Here is a 26,611-nt window from a genome sequence, read left to right as displayed (position 1 = left end):
TTCTACTGACCGCGTTAAACTGTATCGAAGTACGACTTTAATTATTATCCTCCCTTGGCAAAATTGAATTATGCTTCCTCACACATAGTAGTTTGTATTAAATCGGGACCATGTGCTGAATTTTATTAAAATAAAATTGTAACATGGAAAAATAAACAAAACAAAATTGTAAACTGATAAAATAAACATCTATATTCATATATTCCATAGAAATAAAATTCTCATTTATTTTATTGCAATTCAATCTATATTCTGCTTTCATTGACTCTATCAATTTTTGTTAATGTAAATCTCCATTGTTTTATAAGGTAGTGTATAAGGGACTATATGTTCAATTTATATATGAAACTAATCGAAATGGATGAGTTAGGGTAAGATAAAGCCAAGCTCGAACTATATATAATCAAATTATCTTCTGATCCGTTAAATATGATTATGAAAAATTTTTGAATAATCTACGTTTCAAAACAGTATACTTAACTCACTTTTAGTTGTGTGACAAATCTTATAGCGTACATATCACTATTTTACGTTTAATCTGTAAAACATCCATTCATACTAGAAATTAACTTCATCATTCAGTTTAAGATGAGTCAAAACACATGACTCACACGAGCTAGAATTCGTCGCAAGACATCTCGCGTCCAAGCACAAACGCCAAAGAAACGAGCAGGGGGCGCGATCTCATCTAGCTGGCGTAGCTGTCAAAACCCAGGCGTTGCTACTCTATCCTCGCAATAAAGATCTCATGCAATCAGAGAGGCGAACGAGTCGTGTGTCTTTCCCAGCTTTATTCGGCAGAAGAAGGTCCAGGGAAAGTGTGCTTCCCGGTGCGAGAAAAGTGGCAATATACGCGGAACGAGGCGAGGACGATTGCAGGATAACAATGCCTGCAGCGAGAAAGCAGGCATAAATGGACCCAAGGTGCGAAAGAAGGAAACATGGTCCAGTCGGTGCAGATGGGTCAAATAGGAGTAGCAGACCAGTTGAATGGCGGATAGTGTAAAAGGAGACCCGGACGTTTCTTTGAGTTGTATCTAAGGCTATGTAATACCAATCGCATATAATATTTCAACGTTTCGCTTTAAACAAAGTAACAAATCGGTAAATTACTGCATGGTTGACGTAAATAACCAGGTGTTGGGTTAAGAAAAATGAGAATTTTTTAAATCAACCAACCATTGCATTTAATGAGAATAGGCATTTTCAAAATCAAGCTTCTGCTGCATTTAATAAAAGCTTCTGAACAGCAGAGTAACAAATACAGCATAAACTTATTAACAACCTAACATTTGTAAGAGGTATCACTCATTATAAGTTCCTAGTTCTAGTATTAAATACAGTCTCCGCAAACCCAAGAAGTAGTATATCTGTCACGTTCATTCCATTTACTCCTTAAATACGTACCTTCGTGTGAATTCGATTGTGCGATCGTGCCACCAACTTCTCGCCGCCACGTGACCTTCGGCTTGGGGGTACCAGTCGCGGCGCATCGTAATGTCACATTGCTGCCCTCTCGTACCTCCATGTCGGTGCTGGTGGAGTCGTCCAGGATATCCGGTGGTACTGAAACAATGAGCACATTGCAACGATACTATCCCGCCTCCCTCGTGTACACCTCGTATACACAGGGCACGCTCGAACGCGACGCCATTCGATTGGATAGATGGCTATCTGGCCCCGATCTACCGATGTCTCGTTGTGTATTCGCAAATATTCCGCAACGCCATCGACGAATCGACCACCGCCCTGGTGTTCCGCATACGACAATCCGATCGTAAAACCGGGAATCGCTCGGCTGATCGTGAATACGCTTGAACGGGCCTGCGTTACGTCGTGACGTGACCGGTTCACCGATCCGCCTCCCTATTGTGTGGTGACGCGTTTAAGGTGCTTTCGATCACCTGGAATCCTGTGCGAAATTCGGGTTCTGTGGATTGGTAGTTGGAATTACACGCAGTACAGTGGCTCAGAAAAATACTTGAGTATATATTATAGGAACCTTTTATGTATAGTGACTATAAAAAGTATTTTCATACCATTGTGTTATTCGCATACTAATAAATCGGTTTCAAGATCGGTATTAAATTTCGTATGATTTAGTAGGACTTTCGTATGACTAAATTTGAACTGAGAGAACTGTCGTGATTATAATTGCACATTTTTAGATTTGTTTCAAACTTTGGCAATATAATTATAGTAGCCAAATCTCCTTACAGTGTTAATGAATTTTCAAAATATTTTGTATAACACACATAATATATTTGTGATAGATCTCTACAAGCTTTTGGATTCTTTCGTGAGCAACTGTACATATACCCACGTAGGATATTGTTTAGGAGCTTCTCTTTCATAGAATTTAGGTTTGGTATGTTATTGGATGAAACTTTGATGCTGGATGTTTTGTTTGGGTGAATGCGAGCTATGTATTGATGTATGGAGTATTGTAAGGACATGTTGGAATGGGTTTGAGTGAATTTTACTGGTGTATTTTTTTCTTCTTTTAGAGTGCATAGAGTGCATGTAGAGATTTGTGTCGGGTAGTTGTATTTTTGAATATTATTTATACATATATAATCGTGATGAAATTGTGAAAAATGATCTATGATCGTTTGTAAATTTTAAATTTGTGTAATTTTACTGATGGCATTTCAAGATGCCTAGAAAATATGAAACTAAGATTTCAAAAATGTACAATATTCACTGACAAAGCGAAAATTTAATCAACACAAATTTACTTTTTTTTATCGAACACAAATTAAACTGCAAGTTTGTATTTGGAGTTAATTTAAATATTTTTCTTGATAATACATTACACGCAGAAATAAAGGAATTGTTTAAAGAAACCTATTTAGGGAAATTTAAAAAAACGTTTACATTGTTTCTCATGAATCAATATAATACACATTAATTTTCTTGTATTTTCTTCTTGTTGATGCAACTGATATAATAACACACCATTTTTTTTTACGGAATTTATCAAATATTCGTATAAGAAAATATAAACTTTTTACATTAAAAGCATATAACATACTTTAATTAAATGTTTGTTATTTTTTTCCGTTCATACTATAATATAAATGCTCAAACTTTCTGTTGGAAATTGTCTTTAAGACCCTGTATAATTTCAAATTATAATTTCTTCTTCTAATTAAAAATTTCTGTAATAAGTAATTAAATTTAAGCGAAAAGATAAAATACTTTCAAACATATCATATATTCTTTTCCTTAAATCACATTATAAATTTATCTGTTATCTGTTGTAGATAGTTAATACTGCAATAATTTAAATTGATATATATTTTTACTATGTGAGATAATATTTTACACATTTTAGTGAATGTGATATTAATTCACATGTATTTTATACTCCGTATTAAAGACTTTCGAAATATATATTGAAACGTTCACTAAATGAAACGTATTATTCATGAAATAAGCTGTCAATTAAAAAAGTTGAAAGCAATTTCATAATACGCATAATACATAATATAATGCGGAATTGTATGCGGGTAAATTGCTTGAAAATTTCTAAGGGAAAGAATTAAATGGCTATTATTGCAGCTCTGGTGGCTCGATTTCCTTTTTCCCTTGACGTAAGTGAGACGAAGGGGCCGCGACGGGCTTTTGTTTCATGCCATTGATTCGCGATAATTGGCCACGCTCCGGTACTTTAATCGTCATTTCAATCGCAGAAGGGAAAGTGTTTTGTTTCGCACGCGCTGGAAATTAAATGGCATATCGTGGTGTACGATGATAACCACGCTCTTCAATTTACTGAAGGTTATAATTTCAATTTAAACGGAAAAGGCGAGGTGACGTTATCGATTAAAACGATACCTGCAGTTTCACTTTTTAATTCTGACAACTAGGACTCATACATTTATACGATACATTCACTCTTAATCTCGCTCACTGAAACTTTTAAATACGCCAACTTTATTATCTCTAAAAATGTATTTAATATTTTGTAAGAATTATTTTGTAAAAATAAATTGTAAAAAACATTAAATTTTATTTACGCACTTCAAAATCAAGTAAACAAACTATATAACACTAAATTGTCGAACGAGTTATAATAGCTGCGAGACGTTTGTGTAAAATGAAACTTTAATTGAATCAATAGATTCAAGTTAAGCAATCAAATAATGTAGTTGTATAAAGTAATATAAAATAATCAAATAATATACTTCATCGATCAACTTTCCGTTTATAAAACAACTAGGTATTATACTTCATGAAATATGTTTTATGCATAAAAATATAGAAAAGATTGTAAAAACCATTGGTTCATAAGAGGTAACAAAAACTGTTTCAAAATAGCATTGATCAATGCTTTCATTCGACTTTTCGATTTTTAGTTTCACGGAATTCAAAGGAACACATTACATCTTTATAGAAAATTGATTGCTTGTAATAGCGTTTGAAAGAATTAAAGGAAGCACAAATATGTTTTTCAAAATGTGCTGCACTTCTGAAATGTTGAAACGTTTGGAACCATCGGAAACCCTTATAAAATCATGCAACCTTCAGACTTAAAGAATTTTTAAATTCAAAGCTTGAAGTTCCAAATTTGAAACACAAATTTAAAATTTGAAATTCAAAAATGAAGAATTCAAATTCAAAATTTAACAACCTTCAGTAGCATAGTGAAGTAGAATATCAATGTAGAAATTTTTAAATGCTTTAAATAAAGGAGGTAAAGAAGAAAATGTCATTTATGATTAAACGCGTTCTAGAAACCAATTATTTTTAGGAATCAATGAGAATATTTGCTTAATATAATTATATTATTCTTAATTACGTATTCGAATATTTGCACTTTTCCATATTTTTACATAATAAAGACTAATGTAATTTGAAGAGCCACTGGTTATTATTAGAACGAAAGATAATAGAGAACGTTGTTATAGAGAAAACTAGGTTATATCACTGAAAGTTGAAAATTTCGATTTTAAAGTTTCTACTTCTCCTAGTTTCCACAAGAGGGTAGACGTGTCATATCCAAAGAGCTTTTCAAGAACAAGGTGAAAATTAGTTTTTAACGATCTTTAGAAGCCGGTATACTTGACAAACGATTCCATGAAGAAAACTTTCCCACAGACAGATGCTATTGCAGCTAGTTCTTTAGAAAAAGTGCACAAAGTCTGCAATGGAAGAAACGCTATATCTAAAGCTAATGGTCTGTTAAATAGTTGAATATTTCCCAGAAAAAGCTAAACAGCTTTTGAACTTTATAAACAAAAATCAGAGTATCTCTTATTAAATAATATTCCCATTTATTCCAATTTCTTTACTTGTAATATATCCTCCGATAATATTTTTATCAGATATTTACCATATTTTTTTTGTTCAAGTAAGTATTCCAAATTTTTTATAATAATATTTCGTTATTAAAGCGAGTTTCAAGAATATTAAGCTCATCAAGTATCAATTAAATTCATTAAGTGTTCTCAATGGTAAGGGATAATTCAAGATTATCGCAGCTTTTCTTCCAAGAATATTCTATCCAGTGAGAAATATTCATGAGCTTTTGTTAACTATAATATATATATATATACATATAGGATAGGGTATATATGAAGATCGCCATCGAGGCCTAGCTTTCTCCAGGAAACTCTCAATCCTGTCTTACCTACGAGTTCAGGAAGACGTGTTCAGGAGGTAAAGTAGTTGGAAAACGAACTTTTCACAAGGAGAGGTTTCCGAACGTAACGTAAACTTTCCAAACAAGTCTCTCGCCCTTGCGTAACTTGTTACCCTGATTAGCGTGATAGGCTGTCTTATATGCAGAAGAAAATGAACAGAATTGTCAACACATTGAATATTGAGCATCCAGGAAATCAAATAAACAAGGAAAGGAATGAAAGGTGTGTTGCTGAAAGAAATTTTGAAATTACTTATCTGGTTCTATCAATATTGAATTTTGTGATAAAACTTTTGTTATTCGTTTGAAGCTAACGCTTTGCTAACTCGAAAGCGATGAGTTCTAGTAATATAAATTCTAATTTTACAAGTGAATTTTACAAGTTACAAGCTAGCTTATATGGTGATATAAAAACAACGCAGAACAATAATTTTTCAACCAAATTATAGCTCTGTAAAATGCAGGCAACTGATTAGATAGTTTGAAGTAGTAATATCATGATTATAAAATGATAAATATTCTTTTTACGACAGAAATCTATAATCTAAAACTTCTCACGATAATTCGGAAACGATGCACTAGTATTACTAATTAGTAGGTTATTGTATAATAATTTATATATAATATATTTCTATAGGACAATTTATTGTAAGCGTGTCTCGGCGAATAATGTTGCTCCAACAGAAAGGTGTTGGTCCAAATCGCTATTATTCCGGACTTAATAAATATTACCGCCACATATAACCTTTTTACTCGACAAGTTTACATCTGTTCCAAAAATACACCACATAATTTCCATTTACCCTATCTCCTTGAAACCACATGTATCATAGAAATGCATAACCATCGTCGTATAGCTACATAAATCAATAAACTTTCTGGACACAATTCACGAGCGACTATCGTCCGGATAATGCAACACCGTATAATAAAAGTAAAACGAGTATATGGATGAGAAATTTTCGCGAAAAATCAAGTAAATGTGAGGCTATCAAACAAAAAAGCAATTGGATCGGGCCATAGAGAAAAATATCAAGCTACGCGTGGCGCAATTCATTTCGCGCTCTGGCTACGTTGTGTTTCAAACGCGGCGACAAAAAACCGTCGTATCCGCAGATAGTATATTTATTGATACGGCGAAACAATCGCGTCGAATTTATTATTTCATACGTGTTTCGCCTGACACAACGTGCCCGTAGTTCTTCATTCGCATAGATTTTTCTCCCAACGTCCCTTTTCCAGCCGCACGTTGCGCGAACCATGCGTTCCATTCGTAAGAAGAACGAGTTATTTTAAAGTTGTTTATAAACTCCCCTTGTATAGCGCACCGTACGAATTTTAATCCTGCTGCTAGAAACTACAGTGGCTCACCAAAGTATAAAGAAAACCTGTAGACGCCTTTTATGGATATACCATATGTATTGAATAAAATATTTAGAAATTTTAATAGTATTGTAATGAGGCACGGCTGTCGAAATTATGTTGCTAAAGTTTGAAACAAATCTGGAAATGTATTTAGAAACTACAGGGTGCTTAGCACAAGCATATATTTCCTAGAGATCATAAAAATATTTAAACAGTAAATCATACGTTATATTATATTGATGTAATCACTTAAGTATAATTACTTCAAAATAAAATAGTTCTAATCAAGATTAAACCAGCTCGGGCTATAAAAGATCAAATGAGTGATAAATAATATTTATCGTCGTCTAATCTTCTCCTGTTTAAACTTTATTTCGATATAGAATAATTCTAATTAATATTTGCACAATTTTCAACAATATGTTATAAGTAGGCGTTATGTATAAAATAAAGCAAACTATTAAAAAAGTAAACGAATAATCAATAATACTTGCCACTTTTCAACCTTCTGCTATATTAAACTCCGTTATGACAGAGCAGATAGGACGAACTCAAACTATACGCCAACAGCGTCAAGATGAAGCAAACACAGGCCTTCAATCTCAGCCTTGTAATTTCACAATTTAATCGGGAAATTCTCGTTCAGACTAAACGTCGTACCAATCGAACACGAAAGTGAGAACAGGCAATTTCACAGTGTGCAGCGGTCAAGTAGGTAGTAACGCGGCCGCGATAAAGGAAGGAATTTAACGAGGGTTATTCGCGATAAGCTTAAGAGCTTTGCGCTCAGGGGTTCCGAGTCGCCGTGCCCTGGAAATTATAGTATACGCGAGCACGCTTAAGGGCTGCAGCTTCAGTTTGTCCGCTGACTAATGGAATTTCGGGAATTCCATTTGAAAGTTAATCGCGTGTTTGTGTCGGGGACATCGTCACGGAGTGCATTTAATTACTCGCAGAAACGGTCTGCTAACTTATTTACGCGCGTCCAGCGAACTGCTCCAGGCGACCAACAACACTCCTAGTTTCATGGAAATATAATCTTACCGCGTTTACGAATTCATCAGCATCTCTAGTACATCCACCTGTCCCGAATCCTCGATCTATGCTATGGTCGCAGTGGAGGCGTATCTCGACGAACTGTCTTTCTGACAAATGAAGTGTCCGGAGATGTAAATATGTACATTCCTAAGCGTGTACAAACGTTATTGTAAGATGAGCCTCTCAGAACTTTCCATTTATAGTTAATATCTTAATTTTGTTGTATAAATACACGATTAATTTTGAACTCTCAAAAAACGATTTATCTATCGTCAGAAAATTCTAAGACGTACACTTGAAAAACAGCGTTTGTAACATTGTCACTTTCATACTTTTCAATCTATAGAGTTGATCAATGTAACTTCTGAATTAAGCTAGGTTTACATTAGTCTAACCGCCGGAGAAAGCGATTACATTCCAGTAATTTGACTAGAAATCGATCGATGTCTACATTATTCCAGCTTTTTTCGAACCATTAGAAGTGGTAAACTGTAATGGCAATGGATTCACGCAAAATCGGATGTACACTATACTACGCTTCAGTCAGCGCTGGGTATTGAGCCGTCTCGACGCTTCCAGTAACGTTGGAATATTGTGTTCTCGATGGTGGGGGGTAAACACTGGATTTGAAAAGTAGATTTTCGATCCCCTCGTGTGACTGGATTACTTGCTACCATGACGGCATTGTATTGGAATAAAAACACTGTTTACATTATTCCAGTTATAATCCAATGATGGATTGGAGTGCTACTGGACCAATGTAAAACCAACTTTCCATATCATATGTAAATGATGCTCAAATATGTGGGAGATACTTATAGGATCGACCCTAGACATCAAAATCGAACGCAATGGTAGTTTTGATATGAGATTCATCGACAATACATCGATTTAAAAGCTTGATCTTTATAAAAGACAGAAAATGTGATTCATCTGTGTTTTTCACCTGTGGCCTTCGTGTTTGATTGCTTCGAGGTATTCATCAGAATACTGGTTCGTCAGGACACGCATCTATTGTGACCACAGCCCCGTGCAATCAAAAACACACTGTAGACCAGGATGGTCCTTCCGTTTCACCGAATAAATGACAAAAATTTCTAGTCGATCGATCATCGACGAGCCAAATGGTCGAGCAGAGAAGAAGGATACGATCAATCCGGCTGTGACCTCCAGCTATTCTGACGCCTCGCGTAACGATGGCCGGACTCGATCGTCGAAAACGATAAAGAAGAAATTTAACGAGGGGTTAGGTGTAGGTTAAGCCATACGCTTCTGGCGCACGTTCTGCCGTGCTCAGCGACTGGTAAATGGGCTTCTTGCAGAGCGAACAGGCCGGCCAGTTATTAAGGCGAGGAGCACCAGTCGCCAGGAAGGTGTTTAATAGCCCACCAAGTGTACAATCGGCCATGAAGGTTTTGGTGCGCGGTGTGCACTTTACATACATTTGCATCCCACCGCGGCAAATTCGACATCAATCTACAAAGGCAACGCGACTCTGTGCTCCAAGGTGTCTCTATCTTCACAAACCGGATTCTTTCAGCCCCTGACGTCATCCTTGATTACACTATTTTGGATTCGCGATTGCATGCTAAACGCTTCCTTTCGGTTCTTCGTCTTTCTTTGATGTTTTCGTAGAGTTTCATTTTTATGATCTCAGAGGAATATTTGCAAGGGGTGTTGAATAGTAGGAGATAGGTTAGAGGCCTCGAATGGTGGGCAAAGAGTTGTGTGTGCAGGATTTGTAATCGGGAGGATTTATAGCCGGGGGTTCATTTGCAATCTCGTTAAGATCGTGGCCAGTGTTAACTGGTTCTTGTATACGAGGCGTTGAAAGGAAAGAGTGCGAGATTTTCAAATTTTTATGATACTCAGCGAGAAATGTAATATATCTGTGCTCAAGCTATTAAACTTAAAGTCGAGCCTTTTGAAATCAAAATTAATTTTGTGTCTGTAGGTTGTTTGAAAGATGAATTAATTGAAATATTAAGATAAAAAAGTGAATATGAATTAAAATAATGTTCTTCCGATAGTTACCAAGATACGAACTATAGAAAAACAAGACTGAATTAAATCACCATACATTTTATTCCTTATATAAGATTCAAAGTTTGGAACTCATTGTTAGTCGAAATCAAGAGACACTATTGAAACTCCCCTGCGGCAAGTCTAACTGTTCCAGTAGAACACAAAATACATATGATTTCCATTTAAATCGTCCTAAGATCTCGTTACAATTGTATAATTCCGCAATACATAACAAAATTATAAAGCATCATAATTTATTTAATGAAGAGTGATTCTGAAAACTTGAGTGTGATGTGTAGATTAAAATCCATAATACCGTGTAGAAATTTGATTGATGGCAAGAATATATATATACATATTTAAAGCTGTAATATAATAGAGACGTGGAATAGTATTCGACAGTCGTTCTAGACAAGCTGAATCACTTTTCTGCTACCTGCGATCAAATGTCTAAATCAATATTGTTAGATTATGAACACTGGCCAAAGAGATTTCTTTATTCGAGTCAAAAATAAAATATAACATAATATTATGCATCATACAAAATTACCACTTTGGAAAATGTTATTCCTCGAATCAAAAATAGCTTTTCGAATGAAATATTCATGCCGTCTAAAAGTAGCTTCTCTCAAAATCCCCTGCGTACAAAACGAATTCAAAACGAAAACATTTTAAGAACTACGATGCCCTCGTTACGAAACGTTTCACGCAGAGAATTCAATCGTGCATTCTTGAACAAATCACAAATTCTACACGTAGCCTGGTCTAATGTAAATATTAATTTCAATTATTTAGTAAATAACCTATGTACTTACTATAAGGATATACATATAAGCCATTCACAGGCTAAAGTGTCTAACTTCGTTTTTTAAATTTCTCACATTTTAATGCCAAAACACATGATTGGGGTTTATCTTACATAATTATATCAATTTCCTTTACTTCTTCTTTTGTGAAGTTAACCAATTTGGTAAATGAGTGGTTCATATGATAAATGAAATTTAAGTGTGTAACACTAATATTTAAATCACTTTATTAAATTCAACTTTAATTCAACTTTATTGACACCTACTTCAGCTACGTATTCATACATTACTGTCCCCAATTGTAAGTAACAAATTTACAAATGTGTCCATCTCAATTAACAACGAAGACACTTATGCCCTATTTTCAAGACTGCATCAAGTGATCCTACTCTATATTACAAATCAGTTAGAGCTTCTACTATCTATCTTTCTAACCACAAGCAGCACACGATAAAGCCAAGGAAATAATCAGGGATTAAATATCGGTAAGTCGGTAGTGGGAATCACGAAACCCTGGCGACACCACGGTGGATTCTAAGGAGACCCATAGTTGAGCGAACTTTGACAAGTTGGCGGTAACAGGAGCGCTGGTACCAAGTGCCAAGAAAGTTCGGTGGTAGGTTCGGTTGATGCATGGGCGCGGAAGAAGGATACCAACGCCAGCCAAAGGACATGTTCCGCAGGACAAGCGTAAGTTACGTAGACACGGAAAACGCTGAATCCACCAGTACTTAGCCGAGTTTCCACGAGGAGGAACCTAAGGTGTCGGAAGGCGGCGGAGTTTCGGGAATACGCGCAATACAAATTCACCGGCAATCTCAGACGCACGATTCGCTTGCAAATATTTGCTGTAATGGCACACCCATCCAGCCAGAAATTCCCTTTTGCTTGGAGGAACAACAATAACAACAAGCCTGAATGTATCCGACATTTGGAAACCTAACTAGGAACAGTAAATGCTGTGCATTCCTTACTCATTATGGAGTGACCAGTACTACACGCTGCGAACTCGTTAGCCCACTTCTCGGATAATTGTAATGTGTGGGATTTGAAATTCTTCGCGGGATTTTGGTAATGAAAGATTTGCTAATTTTGTAGTAATCTCAGAAGGACCTGTGTTAATAACGGTATGTATACGAATCAATACATATATAAAGATAGATATTAATTTTAGCGAAGTTATTGAATACCTCATAAATTGTTACAACTGGAAGATATCGCAGGGACGAGATAATAATAACCATTATTTGACATACTAAACTATATTATCCTTTCTCATTTTTCATTTCCCTAGGCAGCCATTTTATTTTTATTTCTGACAACGTCGATTGTAGATTTGTAACCCGATTACTCGTACTTCAATGATATTTCTGAAATTGATCATCTCGACTATTCTAGTAACCATTATAGAAGTGAGAATTTATATATGCGAATGGCGAATGTATATGCAAGACTAGAAAGGGAGGCTGATTTGAAAAATATAGAGATAGACTGGGATACATGATAACTGATGGAAATTCGACTGCACGTAGTAAGAATGTGTGAAATCTATAAAAATTCAATATGATTGAGTAGCGATGGAGTCTAGTAGGAATTGTAAAAGTAGTTCAGAAGTTAGGAGAGTCATATTACGTGAGAATAATTGTTAATTTGCATTATCGTTGTTATTTTATTACTTGACATTTAGTATGTATTATTTTACTTTATATTGTTTGATAAAAATATACTCGAAATTCAACCTTCCTACATTAGCAATGGATGTTTTTTTCTCAGTTTATAGCATGGGTAGTAGTCTAAAACTGGACCACCGAAGTTTTTAATTACCATTAATTGATAAATGGCCGTACAGTATATCTGTCAGCCAAATAACCGTGTAGAACGTAAATAATACTATGAATGACGCTCCTGAAAACTCATAAACTTTTCTAGAGTGAATAGTACATTTTCCAATTTGCAAAAACAAAGTTTAAATTCGTCGCATCTAGATATAAAAAGGAAAGAAAGAGAAGATAGAACATAAATGTATTAAACGATTGCTCAAACGAAACAGTATTAGAATATTTTTAAAAATTAGAAATGTTAAAAAATAAAAAATGTTTAATTTCGTATTGTCGAACTTCAAACGCAATTCCTTCACAAAATTTATTGGTATTAAAAAATTGTCAAACTGTCAATACACGTTGGTGAATAAGTTATGTTTTGTTTGATGTATAGCCGCGATCTCAGAAACTGTCTGAAAGACCTGTGATAGATTTTTACGATCCCATAGCAGATTTCAGATTGCCACTACTAATTTCACGCGAAGGTAAAATGTAGATGTCTAAAAGTTTGGAGCTTTGAAAAAGTTGATCGCTCGATTTCCTGACATTTCACTAGGAAACTTTGTGTAGAACATTCCCGCTGCATTTTCCTCTATAACCTGCTATGCGTTCAAAGCTAATGGCAATTAAATAATTTCAGCTACTGTAGAACTAATGAAGGACTAATATTCGCGAAATAGAGTGAATTAATTAAATTAAATTTAAATTGATAAACTTAACTTCATTATTGGTATATTGTAGAAGTCAATATAAAGTCAATATAAAAGACACATTCCAGGAGAAATTATCTTCGCAGAAACATAGATTTCAAGAATTGTGATTATTTAGTAGTCAGTTATCCATTATACCAATAAGATTCAATATTTAGTAGTACATCTTTAATAACAAATGAACGTTTAACATAACTATACATATCGTATACTGGTTTCAATAAATATCTTGCAACATTCATAGTGTATTTCCAGATTAGTTTCAGATTCTAGCACTGTAATCATGCATATCGTGTCTTACTATACTGCTAATAAAATTTCATAAAGTTTCGCAACATACAACACATAATATAGATATAGGTACAGGAAAATTTTCCGTGATAAATATTCAAACATTTCTTTGTGAAACAATACATATTATTATGATCTACGATTGTTATTAGACAAAAAGATAGTATTAATAGCTGATTACCGACTACTTCGAGGAATCCAGTGTTGCTGGACATGGGGTCGGTGTTAACTTGGCACATATACCATCCTCTGTCCGTTTCTTTGGTGTCCCGGATATGAAGACACCATCTACGATGACCGCTATGTGTGACAGCGATACGGTGATTCTTCGTGATAACGTGAGTAGCGATCGTGAGGATCGTTTGTGTGTCCACTCGCAGCCACGCTACCTATACGACAAAAGAATAAAGTATTTTCATGCGTTCGTCACAATTGTATCAAGAAATATCAAACGATATTAGTGTATCCTCTATCATAAACAGAAGCGAGCTCTCTGAAAGGTAATTTAACTTGAAACGTGTTCCGCTATGAAACTTCGGCAAAACTAAACTTGTTATTCATCGACGACGTTGTAATCTAATTTTGCGCAAGTTAACTTCGAAGAATACTAGTCGATGTGACGTGGTATTGTGCTAGGTGTTGAAGAAAGGTGAATATATAGAAGAAAGGTATCATTATTAAGTTTCATATCATTTGATAATACTTTCATATGACACAAACATTTTGTACGATGAAAGTAAAGTGTTGAATTCGATAAGAAAAAAAGAAACGCCTCGTTGGAAAGTAAGAGTATGCGCCAATACCTTTTCTAGCTACATATGCGAAGCATAAATAATCCTGGTATTACCTAGGCATTTTTTTCAATTTTTAGTATTAAAATAAAATCTATATATTGCTTTCGTGTATAAATTAAATTTATAAATTGGGAAAGACACGTTTATTGTTTAAAAACGGCCACCAATACAGCGAACGAACGAACGTGCTCTATAAATATATCAACAAACGGTGCTCAATTCAAACACGCGGGGACAAATCGGGACGATGTGCTCCGTCGTTCGAAAGCAATTCAGCTAGCGATTTCGCTTTGCGCCGGGGGCTGAACGGGAAGAAAAGGAAAGAAGGAACCAGGGAGAGGGGGTAAAAATTACGCGTGCCAACGAGAAACACTCAAAGCGTTCCCAGAAAACCTGCGATTGTCGAGCAAATCAAAAGAAATAACAATTTGCCTGACCCAGATGTCGCTTGTCACAGCGCCTCCAACATGGCCTGTACTGGGAGTATACGACGTGTATACGACGTGTATGCATTACAAAAATGCGGGCTGACGTTCTCCTCTCTACTGCTGTTGTTTTATTCAATCCCCGCCACTTTCGCTTATATCCAGCTCGTGTATTACTTTAGGTACAAGTTTTCGCAAGCGGCACGCATTGTCTCGCCGCCGTGTCGTGGCCAAGACATTCCGTTAAAAGTATACCATATATCTCTATATGTATTTTTCCGTAACAGAGCGAGAAAGAGTAAAACAGAAAAAGAGAAAGAGAAATTTCACCAGAACAAACCTCACACGGACTACATTTGCAAACGCGCCTGTTGTACAGGTATTTTCCTTGCTCTTCTGTTCTTTCTCTTCTTTTCGTTATTCCTTCTGGAACATTTCCTTCAACCACCACCACTACCACAACCACCACCCTTCGTCTCTCATAACGTCCTCCCGCAAACTCTGTTCCATCCTTTTTGCCTCGCGTTGTCGCGCAGTCTCTCAGTGACTCATTGTCCAAGTGTTGCGACAATGTGCTCGATGTTACCAACTGTGCTCGTTACATAAAAAGGAAAAACTTCTGCGCCAAACTCGTAATACACTCGACGCCGTTTTAAAGCATATACTCTTGTACCACGTCCTCTTCCACCCCCGTTGTCGAGCCCACTGTTTCCCGGTTGATTTCTTCCCCCGGACTACGCAGCACATCCACTTCATTCACTGCATCCGTTCGAGCCGTGGGCGATGTAAGTAAGTTTCGTGTGTACGTGAACGTACGAACTATGGTTGGTGCATGTATGTACACACACGCACACAATTTATCTGCCTTTATCTCGAAACGCGGCAGGACGCAACGTTGCAGCCTGTGCAGACGCAAGAAAGGAACGTTTGGGAAGGTTTCGCGAGGTTCTTTAATAGAACAAGGGAAAGAGGCGCGAGGCAGATCGGCACTCGTCGAGAAAGACGGTTCCAAAGACAGCGGAGGGCGGCGAGGGTGAGGCTGGCAAACTCAAAGAAAAGGAAGAAAAGGACAAAGCCGAGGGAACTTGCAAATCGTCCGCGCCAGCCTTCAATGTTAGCTCAACGTAGTTTGCCGAGACTATTGTTTAGCGGATGAAAAATTATATAGCTCGCGGATACGTCCGGGTTTGTGCTACAAAACGTCGGTTTAATGATTGTTTTAACGATAATGTTACGGCCACCGTGTATTTAGAGGTAATGAGGTTCTGGAGCTTTTAGGAAAGTTGTGAAGTACAGGGAAGAAAATTCAGAGATAAAATGCATTTCGTTTCTAACTGAACTTGGTGTTTGACGAACATTTTTCTTACTTCCGCGTGGGAATTGGGTCATTTTCATGAACCTTCATTTCTTATTAATATGTCATGCGTGTATGTATATCCACAATCTAATAATAGTTTTTACCCTTGATGCCTTCATTTCAATCCTTCTGAACACCAGAACAAAAATATATTAATATATATACACTAACTTACATCGCTCGACTAATTATATATTAAGCTTTTATAAAAAAAAGAAGATTAACTACTCGTTGACGCTTATTTCGTTCAATACATTCCAATACAACCACACCTCCTTTCGCCTTTTTCTTTTCCAGTTGCTCTTCGTCCCGGTTAGATACTGATGATGTAGTTCTTTAATTTAGCGGGATACCTCGAGCCTTCCGTTCGACTCCATCAGCGTGAAAAATGACTGGGGAAAATTCCCCATGGAAGAATAGCCCGCGGTAACCTCGCAATGATCGCTCATCCTCTCCTCTTCGATTTCTCCTACCATCTTTCCTCGCTCGCGTGCGTCGTAACCAGGTTTCCCGATAATCAACGAAAGAATGAACGTTGGCCGCGAAATTCGAGGGGTCCTAAATGATCGAAAACCTGTCGATGTATCGATCGGAGTTTCTCTGTCACTGTCGTGCTCGATATACATGTTTGAAAAAGGGAAAACAAGGATTAGAATTTTTATAATTTCGTTCGATTCAAATGAAGATGAATGATATATAGACTTTTGTTCTTATTTGTGGTCCAAGGATTCACCAAATTAGGGCAAAGTTAATTTGAATTGAATTGAATTTAGTAGTTAGTAAAATTAGGGAATGTAAGTAGTATATGATATATAATAGTCAAGATAGTTGAATTAGTAGACTTCGATTGAATTAGTTGAGTGTGGTATAATTTATTTATGAAATATTCAATTGAACAACACTAGATAATATTATTATTTAAATCCTTAATTTAGATTTAACACTTTAAAGATATTGTAGTAGCACTTCTGTTAGTATGTATTTGTCCTAATCAATTTATAATATCTCTTTTACATATATCCTACTTAAATATTTAAAAGAATTAAATTTTCCATAGTCTACAATTTCAATTTATTGTTTTTTCACATTTAACAGATGTAGATAAATTCATTGCTGCAACACAAAAAATGCTGCGTATCGTAATAAAATAATACCAACGACAAGTAATTCCATCAAAAAATAATAGCAATTTATTTCACATCTGTTTTTATGAAATTTAATTGAATACATATAATAATGAAACATATGAATTAAATGGTTAAATAAAACATAAGCTACAATTTTCCATTTTGTAAAAATATTTTCAATTGCAAAAGCAAGGAACAGGTTCATTTAATTGTCGTATAAATGCAAGAAAAATAAATAAACAAAGCGACAGCCGCGTCCTTTGTATTTTAAAATAATTAGTTCCGACGGTTTGATCTATTCAAATATTACAAGATTACTTTTGCGAGAGGAAATTCAGAGAAATTCAGAGAAGTATTCCAAATTAGTGAGAATGGGACTGCCGAAAACGTTTTCGATTTTGTGTCCTCGGTGGCGGCGATGCAATCGTTATTATTTATTTTATGCAATGATAAAGTGAAATGAGTGGTTAAAAGTATTAACGCTGCGTTATCGATGAAATATAATGTCGCGTTGTGCTTAATATGGCGCGGCCTGCATTAAATTGTGATTCTGATTACGTTAGGAATACCATTGATTGAAAGTACGATTAAATTTTAAAATGTATATTCGATGAACATATCCATGTCACGGTAAGCATTTTTTTACTGCTCCAGTGGAAAATTAAATGTTCTATAAATGCTACTCTGTATAAAATATAGCGTTATAAATTTATTCGATGTATAGAAAATTGATTATCTAAAGTATTATGATAAATTTATTGTTTGGTGAACGGAAATATTTATCAAATCAGAAAAACAAATTATCTATGTATTATTGGATATTATTTTATACAGTCGTATAGGATAATAAAATTTAACATAAAATATTTAACATAAAGTCTTAAACATAAAATAACTATAAGAAACTTAATAGAATGCGAAACGAAATTTTAATATCACTCATGAACTGTATGTATTTAACAACACATTATGATATTGGTTTGCGAATGGCCGTATATGTTCTTCATTAATTCATTCTCGTATCCTTTCATTTTACGCGGATACGAACATACTTTCACCATTATCACTCGTATTACAATTTACGTTGCAAGGAAATCACACATTAATTAACCAAATTACAATTACTTTAAATCCATTGATCGTCTCTCGAAAATTTTAAATAATATCTTTCATACCAACTCTCGAACTCATCGTAAAGTGATACACTTCCACGAGCAACGCCGATTATGAAGACAAGCTGCAAAACAACTCGCAATCATTTCGACAAATTAGAAATAGTGCACTAATTATCGGTTATTTAATCGCTTTTATCATATAGCATACAAATAACATACATGATCAGTTTCAATAGAAATCAAACAACAAACAATTATAAGCAACCTTTCATACGAATTTCTGATAATACATGTTTGGATCATCGATCACGTATAATTGAATTAATGGTAATCAAAACAGTCTGATGAATCTAAAATATGAAAAAATAGATAAAGAACGAGAAAGAAGTAGAGCTGAAGTTAATGTGTCTAAAATTATAAATAATCAAGAAAAATAGTGACGAAAGTATCAGGTCTCTCACGATCAATGTTTCATTGTATTCTACGATCACTCACGCTCAACAATACCCTCAAGTCTACAGTATCGAAATAGCCAAAACCGATTTTGCGGCTGGTTTCTTCTCACAATTCCCTTTTCAAAAGGAAATTGGTAAACTCGACGTTCGATAGATGTTATACTTCTACGATTTCGAATAAACGGGGAGAAACAGGTCGAACATCAAAGGCTTGTCACTGTAGGTATATCGATCACGTGAAAGAATCATCGAAGCCAAGGTATAGGCAACAACGAAATAAGCGTATTGGGTTATTCAAATTTCCTTGCGGCGTGCCATGCCGCCGGAAAATATTGAATATTCTGGCGTGTAAATATTGGAAATTCTGAAGCGTCGGGAAACACAGAGCTTTAGGCATAGGACGTTGTACACCCAACTGGTATATACTTGTAATTGTGTAAACACAGTCGTTTATGAGCGACACATTTCCACGCGCTGCCATTCACGCTGTTTTTTCAACGGTTCTATTTTCGCCAGTTTAGTGAAACGGTGACGAGATTGACGGCCCTGTGGCGAAATTGAACACGCGTGATAGAAAATTTTTAGAGGTACATTATATATATTATAGAAAGCTTTTCAAAATTTCATTCGTATTGTAACGAGACACGAGTGTAATTTTATTGGCGAAATCTGAAACGAATCTGAAAGTGTACAATAGCTCACAAAAATACTGGAACGCCTACTACAGAAAGATTTCACGAATACATTATATCTGTTATATGGAACTTTCCGAAATTTCATTAGCACTGTAATGAGGTAGAGCTATCATGATTTTATTGTGTAAAATCTAAAACAAGTCTGAAAATATACTGCATACAGCGTTACTGTATGAAACATTCCATAGACAGTGTCGATGTTGTTTCTCCTGAATGCTTCGTGAACTATAGTAATATTTCATTCTCGGCGAGTCGTGTATAAAAGCACCCCATTCGTGAATGACTGATAGAAAAACGTCGACAGAGGGAGCTTTTGAACAGAGTGAATCTGGTTGGAATCTCTCGCGGTTCAGATTTAGGTTTCAGATATTGATGGAAGTAGAAAAGCTCTGTTCTAAGTAAATGTAGGGTGTGTAACGTAGAATTTGTGTTGAAATTGGAGGCATTTGAAATTACGAAAGCATGGTTTAGTTAGTTTCGAATAAATGGGATGGAGAATTCAGAGATAATAAAGTAGACCGAGGTCAAAGATAATAAGGTGCAAAAGTCACAAGTTAATTGAAAGAGAAAGTACCGCGGATATTAATACAAGAATGTTATATGTTGAGAAATTACAATTTAAATATACACACTGGTATTCTAGCACCTTGAAAGATAACACGGTAAGAAAAACGGTAGAGATTATCTCAAGGAGGCTCGATAAAGTAATGAAAGCGCCGAGTTTCACAACCGCCAACCAACACATTTATAGAAGCTGAATGTTTTCTCGTCCCTTTCATTCAGAGTGCGAATTTCCGAAAAGAGGGGAGTTGCGGATCTATGACCAGGACGACGGTAGGTTACGGGTTAATTCGATGGGTTATCAGAAGGCACGGATATAAGCATCTGTCTGCAACGTCAAAGTTTACCAGAGACAGAGAGATGGAAACAGTAGAGAAATGGGATAGAGAAGAAGGGTTGAGACCGATACTGCAAGTACGGGAGGATAATTAGCCTCGGTGGAGCAATCCGCATAATTATCGTTCGCGGCGCATCTGTCCTTGTCGAACGGTTTTTCCCCACCCATTTCATCAAGCGATCTTCGTCCAACTGGAACCCTGGTTCGAAACGTTTTACATCGACCGACAAACATTCCTGCCACGATCGAAACACAGTATCACGTCGATGATCCGAACGACAACCAATGAACCGCTTTTACCTAAACAAGGAATACACTGTTAATTGTAATCGCTCGTGAGCCCACGGTTTGGCTAATTACAAAGGTAATCATCGTAACGAATGTCACGTACAGATAATCCTTTTCGTGGACGCATGCCAGAACGAACCAGTAAGCATCGATGCTTCTGAATTTCCTGCTAATGATCTTGTTCAGGTTGAGATAGTTTAAGAAATTATGCATTTCAAATGTGAAATTTATCGTGACGCAGAACCTGTCGCTTTGCAAGACTTCGATAACTTTTGTTAGTTAATTACTTGAAAATTACTAAATCTTCGAAATTAAGTAAACGAGTAATCATCTCTGGTTAATAGTTATTTAAAATGAGATTAGTTAGAGATTACTCAAAATTCTAATCTTTTCAAATTGAAAAACATGAAGTTGATATTAACTTTAATTTACTGGATTTTGTAATGAATATTATGAAGGATCAGGTTGAGAAAATCAAACGCTATCCCTTATGAAATTTATTACTCTGTGGTAATCAATTTTCACGTTACCTGAGGAGAAAGATATAGTATGATAGAATGTCCATTGTTCGAATTAATTGGAAGTCGTGACAGTTTAGATAAGGGATGATAATTTATTTCAGCAAGGGAAGCTGAAATAAAGGATAATATAAAAAATAATAGGCTCCGAACTTATATTCTTTGTTTTCCTTCTGTTCCGCTTAGTAGTTGCGGCGTTCTACTAGTACTACAAGTAAATAAATATACGTCCACAGTCCATAGTACTTTGCAACATCAGTTTTATCTTCATTTTGAGATTGTTAGTTATATTACGTATAACTCTTACACATTAAGTATAATTTTCTGCAATCAGTCTATTAATTCATAGTAATTTAAAATAATACATATAATAATACATATTATAATAATACATGTATAAATATTTTTAAGACACAATTTATCGTTATATGATCGTTTAGAACTAAAAGTTAGTACCTGCCAAGATATGAACCAATATCTAATACACGATGCTGTTTAATAAAATGCAGCGTAAAATATCGTACCAGGAGGACCAGAGAAAGACCAATATAAAAATATATACCACCACTGTTAGAACTTTCGTATGAATTTTCAATAATCGTCGATCAAATGTGGAGCATTGTATAAATAGCATAAATTCATACGGAAGTAGGCAAATTCAAATAATATTAAATTGATGTATCAATATATGGAGCATATTTATTAGAAAATTTGAAGTTACTTAAACCTTCAAACCTTTATAATTACCTAATGTTGCTCTTTGAATCCTTTCAATATCCAAGTACAGTCATAATTTAGCATTTCATTCGACTATATCTTTCCCAAGGCATTAACTATGAAACATACCATAAATTTTTCGGACAACCCAATAACAATAAACTTACACATTTGACATGTATTCCAATGCTTGTCTATCATCATCATAAAACTTCGATCGAAGACCCTGTCGAAAAGAGATCCACTCCAATCGCGATTTCCACTTGGGAATTTGCCGACACGTACGAAAAGTGAAAGACACCAAACTAGAAAGGAAAGGGAGGAGAAAGAAAAGGTGGCAACGGGATGAATTCCGGCGGTGTACGATGCTGCTCTCCCCCTTCTCCCGAGTGACACCCAGCTAATACACAGTTGCTTATACGCGTTTTGCACGAGATCGCGGCCGTCTCAACACGACGGATAGCGGCGAGATATCTGTCAAGCAGCCACCCTCCATCCCTGTCCCGACCAGGACAACCCATAAAAAGCATTCTCCTACGATGTACCTTGACGGCGCACGGCGTTACTCATGCTGCCGTCAGACATCATTTTTCATATCTCGACCCTAGGAATATCCACCACCACGACACGACGGCTGACATATTCCACCCCTGTCTGACGTCGACAATGTGCCACGTTGATTGAATCGTCGAACGTCAAGGTGTACATCGTGTTCTCCTCCTCGTTCTACTTTTGCTTGTGCCTACATCTTTCTCCTATCTATTTTCTCTTTCTCTAACTATACAGGGTCACGAAAGTTTTCGAACACTTGTAAACATCTTCTACGAATACACTATGTGTGTTAAGTGAAACAAACAATAGGGAGTCTTTACGTAAAGGCATAATTATGTCCAAGAAATTAACAGTTCATATTTGTATGTTAAAAAGCTTATAACATTGTAATTTTATTAAAATACAATACACAGTGGCTCGTAATGGAAAAACTTTTTGCCACAGAAAATTTTATAGAAATTGCAAAATATTTATTGCAAACACACATTCAGTAAAAAATTAGTCTACAATTTAAATATCCATTTTAAATATAAGTTAAGTGTTAAAGATGGCCAGACTGAATATTTAGACTTTTTAATTTAATGATCTGTTCAAATACTTTTTCTACTATTTCAGCGAAATGTATATTTTCAGATTGAGGACTGAGACTGAAACTCGAATTTCAAAACAATGCTAATGAAATTTCAAAATGTATCATTAAGCACAGGCAATATATTCACAAAAGGTTTCTGTAAGTACTTAAGCAACTGTACGTCTACATGAACTGTCTTTATTGGTTTTCCCATATTACCAGACACCCTGTATATCTTTCTCTGTCTCGCTTGCTTTCCGGCCCGTTACCTACCCTTCTTCAAGAGATTCAGCCCCGAGACTTGATTCTTAACGAAATTTCGTCGTGGTAATTTCCAAAACACTCATACAGGATCGATCTACTCGCATAATGCTTTGATATTCCACTGTGGGGAATTATTACGTCTTGCAATTCGCGGCGTTTAGGACATTTGAATTCAAATATGAATTCACGCGATAAGAATGTTGTGGTAAGTTGAAACGTAGGACTGTGAGGCGCTGATTAATGATTCGGCGATGCATAAACGGTGCAAAAGTGACGGACATGGATACAAATATGCCATGTAGTAGAAGTTTGAAACTGCTGCGTCGTTGAGGTAAAGAATGTTTTTCATATGTCTTATACTACATTGTGTGCATGCTACTTTGCAGGATGTTATCCTGTTAAATAGTTTGCAAGAAGAATTTCATTAATGTATAATTTGAACTGGAAAGAAGTATTAAGGCTAAAGTCTGTAGTAGTGAAATTTCAAAATACAACACATATATTGTACGAGAAATCATAGATATTCGAAGACCCATAACAAAAATTTGAATAAAAAATTGTTCTCGAACAATTCCATTTATCTAAAAGACTAGAAGATGTTCAGTATGGTATCGTAAAAATAAATGATGATTCAGAGAAAATTATCAATGATCTTAAAATAATTTGCAGCAGTCGAAGATTAATCTATTTCTTTAATACGATTAAATACACATTCCTAAATTATACAAATCTTTTTCCATTGTTTTTTCTTGTCTTCAACAATATTGAAAGTAATTTAGGAGACACTCTGTAGAAAAAGTATTTCCAAATTTATCTCATTTTATTCCAACACAATTTCTTCAAGTACATGGCATGAAATGTTAAATTTGACTCACGTGTCGCAAGCTTACTCTTTTGTTGAGAAAACGCAGTGAGACAAACTCCTCTGCGAAAAAACATCTAACAGAACAGATATAATTTCAAAGCCAAAGTAATCCTCTACTTCTTTCCCCATCACAAAAAAAAAGAGGAAAAAGAGTTGCAAAGGAAGAAGTTAGAAAGGAAGTACGTGTAGGACATTAACGAACAATGAAAGCAAGAGTATGTAGATATGAAAATAGAATTTTATTGCTTAAACAGAATATCTTACTATGTAGAACAAAGCGATGTTTACTATAATACTTACAGCTTTCTGCTTTGAAGATATTTGCTTGACATGCTTGTCAGTTTAATTCGCAAGAGACGCTGCCAGCAGTTGAACACTTGGATTTGGGGATCATATAATCCTAAACATCTTCGCGTAGGCGTTAAACTCTGACACTGATACTTCTCAAAATGGGGACTAAAAATAACTTAATCCAGAGGAACTAAAACCTGAGGTGTCATGTTGTCTATAAATTTAGTCTATAAACTAATCCCTGCAATAGCAAGATTTTCAGTATCGATAAAAATTTCATCAGGCAAAATAATTGAAATAGAAATAGCACATTTATAGAATTCCAAGCATGGGGGAAATAAAGCTAGCTCTATTACTTTCATAGGTTTGATGTTATTTATTTATCTTTGTTAATTGAAAGAAAACGAATTTTTTTAATTCTCGAAGATTTTACAATTTTTTCATGTAAGTTTATTGTATCGTGCCTTAATAGTAATATTTTACGTTTTTACCGCCGCAGTAAGTAAAAACTCACAGTTTCTGATAACCTAGCTTTTGTAATATGTTAATAGAAATTTATGGATCTTTCTTTTTCAGAATAAATTATTTTCAACATAGTACAGAGAAATAGACTGCACAGTCACTCATAAAAATCTTTGTACTCCTTGTGAAAAGACAATTTCTACTTAAATGAAATATATATGTCATACACTAATATATTTTAACATATGGAGCAATGATATAACATCTTTAACGATCAATGTGCTATAAAACACTAATTTTGTAGTGAAATTTTATTTTAATAAATTACCATTTTTCTTCTAATAAAGATTACCATTTTGTAAAGTACGTGCACGAAGACTTCTGTGGGTGATAGTATGAAAGCATATTTATTGAGATCTCAATAGTAATTAATTGAACCATCGATCAGCCAATAATATATGATCAGTAGATTTTATCGTAATCGAATTTCCTGTCCACGTTGATACCCTCTGAGCAATTTCGCATTTTATGAAGAACGTTTCGCGATTCACGCACGTTCGACGTTGACGTGGATTGAGTACCTTGAAACATTAGTCACTAAATGTCCCCTCATGATGTATTTTCTGGGACTATAATCAAGCCATAGCATTGTGTGCGTTTATACTTTGTTGGTGGCTTGACGTTGACAGTAATTGTAGCCTGATACGATGACTGGCATGTTTATTGTGATAACATATCTTGTTCGCTCGCATCTGTGTCATGATGCTCTATAATTGCGAGTAATGACCCTTCGATTGTTTTTGCGAAAGACAAGTATAAAGATAAACCTTAAAACTTTACACTTTAAAACGTTAAACTTTATACTTTGTACTATACTATTATACTATAAAAGCTAAGTAACAGTTCTAATTAACAGTTATTTCAGCGTAAAATCGAAACGTTCCAAAGCAGTTAACTGCAGTGCTAAAATTGAAATAAATAAAATTATAAGCCAATACGAAAATAATAACGAACGCTCTGATTCAAATAAATCAAGAGATGTTCGTTCAAAGTATAATTACTTCCTTTCGTTTCCTCTTTTGATTTACAGAATTTAGAAATAAGAGAAGAAATAAAGCTATTTCACGACATTAGTAGAGAAAATTTCAATGTTTCATAAATTTCATCCAAGACTATTAAAAACTACTTTCTATTTTGCTCATCGAAACTACCAAACCAGTTTACGACTACGATCCTGTTCTACGGGAATACCAATAATAAAAGTTTTTAGAACTCTAGACAGTAATAAATTTTAACTCCTTTTCATTAAGGAATTCTTTATTGTTCATCGAACACATCATTTCCGAAACTGAAGACTATCTGAACCTTACAGTGGTAAACTATAATAAACAGTAAATTTCAAAACTTCGAAATTATTATCACCAATATGAATATCTCATTCACTTCAAGCCATATACTTTAACATATCGGGAACTAGTTCCCAACCGCGAGAAAAGCTTCCAACCTGTAAAATCG

The 26,611-nt window shown here is 35.1% G+C and overlaps 1 protein-coding gene across 2 annotated transcripts in view; it reads right to left on the bottom strand.

Annotated features, from left to right (window-relative positions):
- LOC117204844 (lachesin-like) overlaps window positions 1–26,611 on the bottom strand; it is a 161,277-nt gene that overhangs the window by 31,224 nt on the left and 103,442 nt on the right. For both annotated transcript variants that reach the window (XM_033442630.1, XM_033442631.1), the window contains exons 3-4: window positions 13,884–14,091; window positions 1,408–1,566 (exon numbers count right to left, since the gene is read on the bottom strand). In XM_033442630.1, coding sequence (XP_033298521.1) covers window positions 1,408–1,566; window positions 13,884–14,091 — 367 coding nt within the window. The remainder of the gene's footprint in view (window positions 1–1,407; window positions 1,567–13,883; window positions 14,092–26,611) is intronic.

The sequence above is a fragment of the Bombus bifarius genome, unplaced genomic scaffold (assembly GCF_011952205.1).
Source record: "Bombus bifarius isolate JDL3187 unplaced genomic scaffold, Bbif_JDL3187 scf7180000007984, whole genome shotgun sequence".
Lineage (NCBI taxonomy): Eukaryota > Metazoa > Arthropoda > Insecta > Hymenoptera > Apidae > Bombus > Bombus bifarius.
Note: the sequence above shows the minus strand (reverse complement) of the source record. Positions and strands in the feature narration are given on the sequence as shown.